The sequence below is a fragment of the Cheilinus undulatus genome, linkage group 11 (genome assembly GCF_018320785.1).
Source record: "Cheilinus undulatus linkage group 11, ASM1832078v1, whole genome shotgun sequence".
In the NCBI taxonomy this organism is placed as follows: domain Eukaryota; kingdom Metazoa; phylum Chordata; class Actinopteri; order Labriformes; family Labridae; genus Cheilinus; species Cheilinus undulatus.
Window position 1 is genome coordinate 30,873,240 of NC_054875.1, and position 12,871 is coordinate 30,886,110.

The 12,871-nt window shown below is 38.3% G+C and overlaps 3 protein-coding genes across 6 annotated transcripts; 1 reads left to right on the forward strand and 2 right to left on the reverse strand.

The window, feature by feature from the left end:
- Positions 1 to 1,930: 1,930 nt before the first annotated feature.
- Positions 1,931 to 4,279, forward strand: ognb (osteoglycin, paralog b). 3 transcript variants are annotated; one of them, XM_041799546.1, is made up of 6 exons: positions 1,931 to 2,163; positions 2,279 to 2,339; positions 2,572 to 2,736; positions 2,817 to 3,019; positions 3,344 to 3,436; positions 3,544 to 4,279. In XM_041799546.1, the coding sequence occupies exons 1-6, from the start codon at positions 2,065 to 2,067 to the stop codon at positions 3,739 to 3,741; spliced, it is 819 nt and encodes a 272-aa protein (XP_041655480.1). In that variant the 5' UTR covers positions 1,931 to 2,064; the 3' UTR covers positions 3,742 to 4,279. The 3 variants fall into 3 exon arrangements, with proteins under 3 accessions (XP_041655480.1, XP_041655481.1, XP_041655482.1); XM_041799547.1 differs by having other exon boundaries at positions 3,571 to 4,279; XM_041799548.1 differs by having other exon boundaries at positions 3,614 to 3,751.
- On the reverse strand, positions 3,814 to 6,717 carry LOC121517621 (small integral membrane protein 4). Its single transcript, XM_041799549.1, has 2 exons — positions 6,383 to 6,717; positions 3,814 to 4,279 (listed from the first exon to the last, which is right to left on the reverse strand). The coding sequence occupies exons 1-2, from the start codon at positions 6,534 to 6,536 to the stop codon at positions 4,200 to 4,202; spliced, it is 234 nt and encodes a 77-aa protein (XP_041655483.1). The 5' UTR covers positions 6,537 to 6,717; the 3' UTR covers positions 3,814 to 4,199.
- A 1,013-nt stretch (positions 6,718 to 7,730) lies between these two features.
- kctd6b (potassium channel tetramerization domain containing 6b) lies at positions 7,731 to 12,815 on the reverse strand. Of its 2 annotated transcripts, XM_041798444.1 has the most exons (3): positions 12,681 to 12,815; positions 9,817 to 9,919; positions 7,732 to 9,317 (listed from the first exon to the last, which is right to left on the reverse strand). In XM_041798444.1, exons 2-3 carry the CDS (start codon positions 9,841 to 9,843, stop codon positions 8,631 to 8,633), a joined length of 714 nt encoding a protein of 237 aa, XP_041654378.1. In that variant the 5' UTR covers positions 9,844 to 9,919; positions 12,681 to 12,815; the 3' UTR covers positions 7,732 to 8,630. The 2 variants fall into 2 exon arrangements, with proteins under 2 accessions (XP_041654379.1, XP_041654378.1); XM_041798445.1 differs by lacking the exon at positions 9,817 to 9,919 and having other exon boundaries at positions 7,731 to 9,317; positions 12,681 to 12,794.
- Positions 12,816 to 12,871: the final 56 nt, after the last annotated feature.

Here is a 12,871-nt window from a genome sequence, read left to right on the forward strand (position 1 = left end):
TAATTAAAAGTAAGGAGAAAAAGCAGCAAGACACAAAAACACTTCAACATCTTTCCATGATAGACAGAATAATGCTAGTATTTGTTACATGGATAAAAAGGGGGAAGGACAGCTGGAGATTCATATGTGCGCACACCGAGATAAAAAGCAAGGTCTCTCAGTGTCACCTGCATGATGAGCTGGATAAAGAAATCTAAACCTCAGGGATATGGACCATTGTGTTGCTTGTGCTAGCTTTAGATTTTTTTTTTTTTTTAATGTCTTGTTTTCATAGATGGGCTGCCTTACAAAGCAACATTAAATTACTCATTTGAATATAAATATATTTTAATTTCCTAACAACCCATGCTCAAGTTTTGTTTGAAAATACCTTGATGTCCATCTTTGTGTCAGTCTGTGTGGATAAGTCTAAGTCAGGCTTGCACACCTGAACACTGCAATTTTACTCCTTTCTTCTTTGCAAAACTGCCCAGCCTCTGCCAGGTTGCATAGAGATTGTGCATGAACAGCCCTTTTTAAGTCCAGCCACAAATTCTGAGTTTTATTGGTGTCTAGGCTTAGACTCGGCCACTCCAGAACATTCATCTTGTTGTCTGTTAAGCTTTTGCTGTATGCTTCAGGTCATTGTCTTCCTGGAAAATTAATATTCTCCCTAGATGTAGTTCTCTTATTACAGACTGAATAAGACCCCCCAGGATTTTCCTATATTTTGCTGCATTAATTTGACCCTCTATCTTTACAAGCCTTCTAGGGCCGGCTGCCGAGAAGCATCCCCGCAGCATGACGCTGCCAGCACCATGCTTCTTAGTAGGGACGGTGTGTTTGTGGTGACATGTTTGGTGTCCACCAAACACAGCACCTTGTCTGATAGCCAAAAAGCACCAAGAACTTTCTTCCACTTGACTATGGAGTCACCCATGTGGCAAACTCCAGTTAAGATTTAAAATGAGTTTTTTTCACCAGTGACTTTCTCTTTGCCACTCTCCCATAAAACTTTGACTGGTGAAGAACCCAGGTAATAGTTATTGTATGCAAAATCTCTTCCATCTCAGCTGTTGAAGCTTCAGAGAAGTTATAGGTGTCTTGGTGACCTCCCCTACTAGTCTCCCTCTTGCACGGTCACTCAGTTTGTGAGGACGGCCTGAACCTGGCAGATTTACACGTACCATATTCCTACCACTTCTCAATGAGGTATTTAACTGAACTCTGGGGGATGTTAAGTGCCTTGGAAAAAATTTTCGTATCCATCCCGACTTATACTTTTCAATAACCTTTTCTCAGAGTTGCTGGGGGGGTTCTTTTGTCTTCATGGTGCAATGGTAGCCAGGAATACTGATTATCCAATAACTGGACCTTACAGATGCAGATGTCTTTACACTACAATTACTTGAGACACATTCACTGCACTCAGATGATCCACATTTCACTAATTGTGAGACTACCAATTGGCTGGTTAAATTAGGTCAGTCACTTTAAAGGGGGTGAATAATCATGCAATCAATTTCTTTACCTTACATGTTTTTGTTTGACATGATGTTGTAGAAATCTGTTTTCACTTTGATATCAAAGAGTCTTTTTTGTCAAAAAAGTAAAATTATATTGACCATGATTGACTCATACAATCAGTAAAAGGGTAAAACAAACAAGGAGGTGAGTACTTCCTATAGGCACTGTACATGGCTTCAGTTTCTAAACCAATTTTGTGTATCAGTAACTAAGTCCAATTCCACTTTCCTTTTCCAATAACAACATTCCTGTGTCACTTTAAGCCAACATTAAATGGCATCATCTGTAATGTTTACTCGACCGTTTGTCTGCAACGAATAATTTAGTCATCACTGTGCTCCACAGTTGAGCATTTTTAATCAAATACAGCAGTCTTGACAATAATCCTGAGCTCAGAAGAACAAAAACACAGCATGTATTGAGTTAAAATTTGTTCCCTTTTCTTACTCAGCAGTATATTGGCAGCTTTATAAAAACTGAACGGAAAATTTCCTGCTCACATGTACCTCAGATTCCAGCCCAGCAGGCAGCACTCTCCTCTATCACGACTAAGACACAATGATGCATTTGAGGACTTTAATTTTCACATCTGTCATGCTCCCATGGATACTGTCTTCTGCAGCAAAGAATGAATACGTGGAAGTATGGAAACCTCAGGTAAAAATATCTTTTGGGGGGTTGAATGTGGTGATGATGAGTGAATGAAAGTAATGCATAACAAACTGAGTCAGGTGGAAAAGTGAGAAAATAACAAGGTGTATTTAATTTACAGAATGGTATTGTAAATACCCAGGACTATGAAAGTGACCAAGAAGTAACTCCAAAAGCAAATGGTAAGATTTGTTTTAACAGAAATTGTTTAAATGTCTGTTACGCAACACTTACTGAGGCATTCTTCCACATTTTTGGGAATGTAGTTAAAGCCAATATTATGTAATAATGGGGCCGATCAAGTGTCTTCTAAACTGGGGTGCATTATAAGCTGCGCAGTCATCAATGGGAGCATTGTGACAGGGTATACAAAGGTGAAATGCTTTTTTTGGAACAATGTTGTCATGTTTGCAGAAATGCCGACATGCCTGCTGTGTGTCTGTCTGAGTGGATCTGTTTACTGTGAGGAGGTGTTCCCAGAAATATCCACCGTCCCAGCACTGCCGAAAGAAACTGCATATCTGTATGCACGCTTCAACAAAATCACAAAAATCACCAACGGTGACTTCTCAGACATGGGTAAATAAAAGCTGTGAAAATAATTAACAAACTGTTCCAAAATGTCATCTTTCTTAACAACATCTCCTGTTTTTCTTCAGTCACTTTAAGAAGAATTGACCTGAGTGGAAATCTCATCACTGAAATAGAAGACGGTGCTTTTTCAAAACTCATAAATCTCGAGGAGCTCTCTCTTGCAGAAAACAGACTGACCAAGCTTCCCATGCTGCCCACTAACCTGGTGTCATTCAATGCTAATTCTAACAGGCTCAGACCCCAGGGAGTAAAGGCAACTGCTTTTAAAGTAAGAACACAAGCTCATCAGTGTAGTTTGTACACAAAAAAACATTTACAAAAAAATCCCTCATTGCCCTGCATTAAACACAATATGAAACAGACACTGAGTAATACTTGTTTTTATCTGCCATTTCCAACATTCTCCCCTTTGAATGCCTTTTCAAATGTTTTTAAATGCATTTAATGTAAGTTTCGATTATTGTTTGAGACAAAGGAGAATTTCTGTTATTTCTGGGATAGACATTACAACTAATCTATCTTCTAACCCTGAGTACTTCACATGTTTAAAATCTTAAATAGAACGCTTTAAAGTTACTGTCATTTGTTGCAGAGACTCACAAAACTGGCATATCTGTACCTTGGAAACAATGAGCTGACAGCAGTGCCTCATCTGCCTGAATCTCTACATGTTGTCCATCTGCATGTAAGCTCATCTGAGATTCACTGCATTTAAATAATCAATTAGAGAAGCCAGATTTTTCTTTTTCATCTGCAAAGCCAGATAAGTAATGGCCCAAATGTGTTACCTAGGATTGTTCTCCTGTGTCTGTCCTGCAGAACAACAGGATTGTGACAATAACAGATGTTACATTCTGCAAAGGAAACTCCAGTCACTACATCAGGACCAACATGGACGAGGTGAGACTAGACGGGAACCCCATCAAGCTGTCGAGACACCCTGAGAGCTTCATCTGTCTTCAGTCTCTCCCTATTGGCTGGTACAACTGAAATAAAGATGCATGAATTACCACTGGGTTTAAAATGAACGAGGCAGATATACAAAAGAAGAAATGCCATTTGTTAAATACTACTATGTTACATTTAATATACTCAGTTCTTTCAATGCAACATATTTTTTTTACAATAACAAATATCTAGTTACAGAAAGTACTTGTACTTGTTTTTCTCCAGTGTTACTGCTTTATCAAGGCAGGTGCTTTGCAATACATCAACATAGACTTGACATTGAACATTGTTGATATGATTTCTTATGATTGCACAGCAGTGGTGTCATCACTGCTAATGTTCCTTGAACTGAAGGTAATATGAATAAAGCGTGCATGTTTAAAGAGATCTCTCCATCAGACTCTTGCATCTCAGGACTCTGATGTTTTGGATGTCGGCTTCACTCCAGTAAGGAATTAAGAGTCCAAGAAAGTGTCCTTTGATTAGACATGAAATCCACATTAAACCCGGCCAGTGTTCAAACCATCTGCAGTCTTCTGCTGGTATTCCCGTTCAGACTGTTTTCTTCTGTAGACATCATCTGGAAAGAGAAAAAGAGAATAAAGACCCAGTGAGAAAACATGTGATACAGGCAACATTGCTAAAAGTAAAGATGTGGATCACACAGGGGTTAATAATGACATTTTCATGATTGCTTTCTGAAATCTTCTCCACCAGAAAGGGATATCAATGCAAAAAAAAGGCAATTTCCATTTTTTTCACTGCCACATGTCAAAGTATCTCCTGAAAAATTCCCATCAGATTGTTTTTTTGCAAATCTGGATGAAGCGAAGGGAGTTTTTGGATTGGGAATAAGAGTAGAAATAGAAGAATGCTCTCTGCTAAGGAAAGTATTTTTCCATATCCCTAAATGACCTCAGATTAGCGAGAAGAAATATGCAGGGCAGCCCCCCCAATTTGACACACATTTTAAGACCTCACAGCTCTCCAGAAATGGCACATTTTTGAGAACATTTGAAACAGAGATTTTAGAGGAGTGAGAGTTAAAAAAAAAACAAGGAGGTTCTTCAGATAATTTGATCCAGAAGCATCGCCAATCTGGACACGGTTACACACATAGCAATTCAATATCATATAGTGACGTGACAAAAGGGGCTTAAATTGCTTAAGAGTAATACTGACTTAGTACATATTGATAGGTAATTCTCTTCTAAATCTTTCCAAATAGTTTTCCTAGAAACAAATACAACCGATGTCATTACAGAGAAGTAAGCTGCAGAGTACACAGTCAAATAAGTAGAAGACAGAAAACATTTGGTTTAAAGATATTTGCTGAAGTGTTTTAACTTTCTAAAGAGTCAAATATTTCTAATTTCAGCTTTTCAGCTGTGTAGAATTACCACAACTCCCTCTCTTACAACACTTTAGATAGATCATCTCTGCATGTTTTACTGTTAGCAAAAGAAGCCGATTGGTGTTTTCATTGTGCCCTTTTTCTAAGAAAATTGAAAAAATAAGGTATATTTAGTCATCTAACAACATGGTTAGATGTAGTATGATTTGGGGAGAATATGGTTAAATTATCAAGATGCAGTTTGTTGTCTTTTTCTTGCTGTAATGTCTGCATTATAATTCACTGACAATTCAAATGTTGCACTCTTGTTTGAGGTAATACCCTTAATGTAGTTTATGAGATACCTACTGTTAATCACTGAAATTATGATTAGAGAGTACTTGGTGAAAAATTGGATAGTTGTGCCTTCATTAGACTGTCACATCTTATTGTTGGAAAATGGCTGGTTATCATCCTTTATAATTTTTCTTAAAACTATGGATCACAAGGGAGAGAAAGGATGCAATATAAGACAGCTTCACAGGCATGTTAGGTAGAAAAACGAAGATGTCTGTGACACAAGTTTGTATAAAAGAAAGTTTTGAATTAGGCTTACTGCATTGCCAGTGATTTTGAGACGTAAGAGTCATGACATAAGTCTCTTTTGTATGAAATACATATCAAGAACATAGATTTTTGATGATATGGCGAAAGTTTGCTGGTGGTAAACACACTGTCAAATGGAAAAAAAAGTTGCAATCTATCAGCTGCATTTAAACTTAGATAAGGCAGCTAACCAGGCTGACATAATATAGCAAGTTTCAGTTTAAACATCCCATTTAAAGGAAAAAGACAACTCTAACACTGCATTTTATAACAGACTTAATGGCTGCCAGTAATTGCGTACCTGCCAACACTCCCTTTTTTTACAAGTCTCTCTCATATTTTTAGGCCATCTCCCACCCACCTCCCATTAGGGCTGGACAATTAATCGAAATTCAGATTAAATCACAATATGGCCTGCAGCAATTTTCAAATTTCAGAAGGTCTCACAATTTTTATCTAAGCTCAAATGTGTGTCAAAATACCAGTTTGTTATACCCGTGCTATCACTCACCCCCAACCCCTCAACAGGGGTTTGAGTTTAGCCCCTACGTCCCCAAGCCTCACAAACGCCCCTGCTCCAAACCTCCTATGTTTAAAACCTAAACGCTGGCAGGCATGACAACTTCCTCACTAAAGCTAAAGGGCTAACACGCTAATCGCAATCTTTAAGCTAACGTTGGCATCTAATACCAATTAAAAAGACTTTACTGATTAAGACAACCTCAATTTGTCATGTATACTCACAAAAAGTCTCCCTTCCTATCCTAACGTTGATCATGATCCATTCCATGACACCTCCAATGCAAAAAAAGATTGGGAGGAACCTGTACATCCCAAGACTTTTTTTACCCGGGACAAGGCTCAATACATATCTGAGGTTTTTACTTCTATAAAACATCGTGAATATGCTTCACTGACGGATAAGAACTCGTGGAACTACTGCCAACGCGGTACCAAATGTAGTCAAAGCCTGCGCCTTTACATGTCCTTTACAGACGTTACGAGAGCAAAGAACGTGAGAGAGAGCGCTTTTTTTTAGTGACCCAGCATAGACAATAGGAACGGATTCTTCCGCCAACCGCGACCAGCAGAGAGAAACGACGGTAGCTGCACGCTGGGTAGTAAAAGGAACGCACCCAGGAAGATACGTCACATCCGGGTGAGTCAATGCAGTATCTCCCTACAGTCCAGTGCGGTACACGTTAAAAACACCACTTTATATTGAAGGTGTTTGAGACTGGTGGTTTCATATAATCTTGTGAGTGATTTTAATAAATTAAGAACAACTATACAAATGGTATTAATATATCAGCTGTCCGTTTTTTAAAAGTAGGTCATATGTCCAATTTTAAGGCAAAAAAAAACAACAGGTTGAAAATAATTACGAAAAGTGGCCAGTCATAATTCAGATAGTAAGATGTGAGTGTTGTCTGCAGGACCGCTCAAAGAATTGAAAAGACTCCTGAAAAACCCAGAGAATGGGCTCTCCCCAGTTGTGATTTATTCATTTTTTTCAGTGCCTGTGTGTTGGATCAGTAGCTGTGGTGCTAGCATCCTGGTTAACAGTTTCCCCATTTTGGAGCTGAAAAGTGTGTCAAGCTCCATTTCCTCCATTGTGCCCCATTTTTTACCACACCGAATATTATTTTTGCTCCTTGAAGACGGGGGGAGACAAGGCTCAATACATAGGCACAGGCAGCAGAATTTCGGCAGAAGGGGGTTACTTGAAAGACCTTGCCCAAGGGCACTTTGATGTCTTAATCTGCCCTGCTAATATCATTTTATCTGTAAGCCATAATCATCAAAATTTCAAGAAATAAAGGCTTGAAATATTTTACTCTATTAATGAGTCTATATCATATATATGGGTTTCACTTTCTGAAATGAGTGACAAAGATTTTGCACTTTTTCATGATATTCTAATTTTTTGAGATGTACGTGTAAATAGAGTGGCAAATATAAGGCCAGCATGTCTAAAAAGGGATATGAATGTCATAAATCAAGGATTTTGTGAGTTAGTGGGTTTTAGAGTGTTAAAAAATTGGTTAGGGCTGTAGTGTGAGTAAAAAACAAAGGTAAGCTGAAGCAAAATTAATGAGTGACAAATACACAAATGGGTTTATTTTGGCTGGAGTGATCAAACACATCACTGTTGATATGAGCATTATGACAATACTGCAAAGCACACACAGCATACACACACACATATATATATAGACTGGACACTCAGACACATGCAACAACTTGGGTCTTAAGAAATAGTAGCATAATTAGGAGATAATAGAGAGCTAAGACTACGACTAATTTGAGGATCTACTGTAAACTCACCAGAAAGAAACTGGGCAAAAGATAATCATAATTTACTATTATTAAAAAAGGAACACTCCTGACTACTCAGGATCCAAAAGAGATCTTTGTTCAGGTCCTCTCCTGTCTAGAAAATGACAGGGGCAGCTACTGAATGGGGTCCAAGCTTTCCTTCTTTTCCCTCAAATATTTAAAATTACATAGTTAATTTCTAAGTTTAGGTTTGGCAATATACAACAGGTAGGCACAAAGTCTCAAATCATGGCCACCTTTTTACAATCACTTTTTACTGACTTCAGAATTAACAGATGCAAGTGTTAGATCCACATCAAATCATAATCATATCTGTAAAAACAGGTCTAGAATTATTTAGTTCCCAAAATAAAAGCATTCCACATTACTGGGCCTTTCTGTTTCATAAGGAATGTTATTTTTTTGGTCAACCTCATCAAAAATGTAGAAGTGTTACATTAAGATGAATAAATAAATAATTCAAAAATGTAGTGTCTTTGTGCTTTCTGTCTGGACTAATCTTGAGTTCTAGACATTGTACCACTTTGATTACAGAAAGGACAAAAATCTTGTTTATGATTCATTACAGAAATATAGGTCAATTTGTTCATCTTTAATCATGATTTGTGTAATATGAGGACAAATCAAACATCCACAACTACTCTGCAGTCACTCAGTCCTCCACTTTGTGAGCTGGTCTGCAGAAAGTCCAGTGATGCTCCACTGTGTTCTCATTTGCACGCTCACTCATGTGATGCACACGCGTGTTACGGATGGTGAAGCCTTGTTTCATGATATAGTCCATGAGGTGAACCCTTAGGGACACCTCTTGATGATAGTCACATGGTCCAAAAGTGAACGACACCTGACAGTCTCTGGTGTCCATCATGTGTTTGTTCCACTTGGTGAAGTTGTTGGAAATCCCTTCAAGAAGGCCGTGAACCTTTGTAGTTATGGTTAGCTGTGTGATGATAACAGCAACGGGGTTGGAGTATTTTGACAGTTTTCGTGTGCTGGAGAGCTCAACAACCTGCTCAAATATGTCAGGAGGGTACAGGGGTTTGGGATCATTAAGGCACTGGATCAGAGGTTCAATCTGGTAGAAATCGGCCTCTTTCCTTAGGAGGTCTGTCTCTGTGAAGTCTACGGGGAGAGTGAGCTCAGACGTCCGCAGGAAGTTCAGAATATATCGGAAAAGAGTTCCATCGCGGTCTATAAAATAATTCCCCTGGGAGTCACGGGTTGTGGGGAAATCTCCTCTGAACATAGCACCCAGCATGGAGTCTGGGTAACGCTGAAGGGTGGATAAGCTGGTAGTGTAGAGGTGGCCTCCCACGTTCAAAGTAACAGGAGTAGTCATCTAGGGCAAAACGAAGCAGAGAAAATAAGAACTTTTTTCAGTTAGAATAAGTCAGCATATGCATCCTGCAATTAGAACTGATTTTTGAAGTGGATATACTTTCTTAAATAAAACATCCAAAGCAAGGCCCTACAGTAAATCCTGCAGTTAGACGAACTATTCAAGGAATATTTGTATTAGAGTAATACTATCTCTTTATATTTTAGTTTACCATACCAACCAGGGTAGAGTAGAAAACAGAAATATATTGTAAGGCACATGTTAAAGATTCAAAAGAGCCCCTGATCAAAACTTCAATATTTCAAAAAGTCTAAAATCTAACACTGTTTAACCAAAGAGATTTCTAGCATGACATTAATGGAGGTGGTATTTAACTACCATGGGACTGCTGCATAAGAGTTACAAGATAGTGGCAACAACCTTAAAAAAAGATGATTTAGTATCAGAAAGAAACATTCTGACATAGCTATTTAAAGTCTGACATCTATCCATCTCTTACCCTATGGCCCCAGTCTCCATTATCCATTTGTAGAATAATATCCTCTTGGTCAGAACCAAAATAGAGAGGGAACAGCTACAGTTTGGGATTACTTGAATTTCACCTGCAAAAACAGTCACATTATATTAGCTTTAAAGACATTATGAAGCATGATAGATATTGTCATGTAGACCCTTGGTTCTCAACTGATGGGCCAGGACCCAAAAGTGGGTCACAAAGCCATTTTCAGTGGATGACAGATGTAGAGATGGGAATCAGGAACCAGTTCCAGTTGAGAACCGGTTCCAGTTGGTTCAATCCATTGACATCATTTACATTTAATCTTAATGATTCCCTTATCAATGCCTTACTTTCACGTACCTTTGAAAACTTGGTCTCGTGAAAGGCAACCAGTGAGAGAACAGAGAAGTCAAGGAAGTAAACATAGTGGACAGAACCAAATATAGGCTAAAGCGGACGAAAGTGTGACGTCATTTCTCAAAAAATGATTAACAGCGTGACGTGCAACGTCTGTCCAGCAGTGATTCCATGCAAGGCATGCATCTTTTTCTGTTTATACTGTGCAAGATTTCAATTTATTTCTCTGTGTCCAACGATCTCACTAATACGTATCTGTTAGCGGTGAGGGAAAAAAATCGATACAGCATAGTATTGCGACATTTTGCGTGGCAATACGTATCAAATTTTTTCGAATGAATTGCTTATATGAACTGAAGCCTATGATACTGGACAAATAGCATCGGTTGCTTTCCTGGCCACCTGACGATGCTGTTGCACCCTTTGTCCAGTGAGGTCAGCAGAGGTGACGGTCATACAGCAGGAGAAAGTTAGTACAACCAATATGGCAGCACCAAGGAAAGGACATTAGGAATGTAAGCAGGGCAAAAACAACATGGACATGACACATGAGGTTTGCAAGGAGAGCCGCATGAAAATAAAATGCAGTAATACGATAAAAATAAAGGCAAGGCTAATCTTAAATTAGCTAAACAGTTGAAAAAATAATATAGATAGTAATATATCGCAATGCATGGTATCACAATATTCTGTGTATTGCAAAATGTTTAAATGTTTAATTTTCAATTCCTTATGATTTAATTTTACTTGTTTTAGTTTAACAGGTTTTTGCTCAACTTACTTTTCTTGTCAAAATACCTAATTCTAAAGGACATGAGCATACTTAACTCACTAAGTACTATGCCCTGTTTGTCGTTCATCGCTGTCGTGAGTAGTAGCAATAGCAATAGCTTGCAATCTGTATTTAAAAGAATGCTCATAAACTACAAGCATGTGCACAAGCAGGGTCCTTGATCTATGGTCCTGAATCTGCTGTGATACTGAAACTGCTGCTTGAGAGCCTGCAGATGCACCCCTCTCAGAGATCTAGGATCCAGAGACTAATTTTATCTTTAAAAGAAAATGAAAAGTACTGTGTTCTAAGTCAAGATCAGAGGTTGAAGACTCACGGAGCAGTTTGTTTCTATTGAGACATTTCCAACAAATTTTTGGGGGATATTTTAGTATGTTCTTCTCCCAAACACTTGATTTTTAACATTTTTAGTTATCTAAGCTGTTTATATAGCCAGTAGTTGGAGAGTTCTTGTCACTAACTCTAACTGAAGGTGGCATACATCATCATGTCCAGTGTTCAAGGAGAAAGGGACTCAATAAAATTTGAGTTTTTAACTGTGAAAACATATATAGTCTATTTTTTCTGAAAAGGAAATTCACAGAAAAAAATCGATAAAGAATCAAATGGATAAGCAGAATCGATAATGGCATCAATATCAATAAATTATTAGTTCCCATCCCACACAGTTGTGTGCTTGTGAGCAAAAAAACCTGCAAAAAGTGTATGATGTGCTTGTATTTTTGACAATATGTCTCCCATCTCTTTGATTTGTTACATTTTTTTCTGTTCATAAAAATATTTGGCTGTAATAGAAATTTAGTCACAATAGTTGCTGGGAAGTTGAGAACCACTGATGTAGACTTTGTCAAATCACGTGGTGCCTAGCAATACATCAGCCAAAGTTGTATTTACTTAGAAGGCGGGAGCTCACTCTGGATTTAAGAACATGATGTTTTGAATCACTTGTGTATAATTCTAATGTCATGCATTGCAAATTCACTCATCAATGTAGTCCATTCTGTGACAAAGCAACCTCACAGCAAGCTCCATATGATGTCAAGAAGATCTACAGCATACTTTTTTTCACTCAACTGATCTAAAGGATTGAAGTCTAAAGCCAGGATGACCCTCAAGTACTCATAAGTATGAAGAAATTTGGACATCTGAATTTTTTTCTTTTAATTATAGTCCTAAAAGTCAAAAAGGAACGGAGTCCTGTTTTTCTTCAGCCAGGGACAAGAAGCCACTTTACTAAAAGTTAAACTTGGCAGTGAATATAAATGAATGAATATTAATCAGTCTGTGGGGTAGCATAAACAATCATATCGCGACAGTGCAAATGTGACTAGCCGGTATTAACTGGGTGAATGCTAACGAAGCTAGCTTATGTTTGTTTTGTAGCTAACTAGTATTAAAAAAGTAACCTTTCTGAATTTCACACCGTCTGGTAAAATACAAGAAACAAGCTGGGAAACGAAATGGAGCCATAAGGGTCAAATGCACTTATAAGACTAGGTTATTAGGTTGTAAATCCTGCACGGATGCACTGAGGTATTAATACAATGCGATTAGCACCTTGGAAATGTAGCCTGTTAGCCAACTGCTAGCTAGCAAGCTAACGTAGTTAACAGTCCACGATATGTTGTCGTTAGCTGCTGTTACCACCACGGCTTACGTCGAAATCTTACAAATATTGCACAGAAATTAGATACACGTTAAAACAAAGTCTTACCAGTTCAATTTCGTGCTTATTTTAGTCTTTTTTTGTGCAAAATTAGCGGCCTAGAGTTCGCATTTCACACTGCAGCCAGACAGTCAGTGATGTTTGCCGCTGGTCTCACCAGACAGCTGCTGCAGCAAAACTGCGCACACAGGCAGGGTGAAGGAAGGAGGAGGTGCTGCTGTAAGCAGACACCTCTGCAT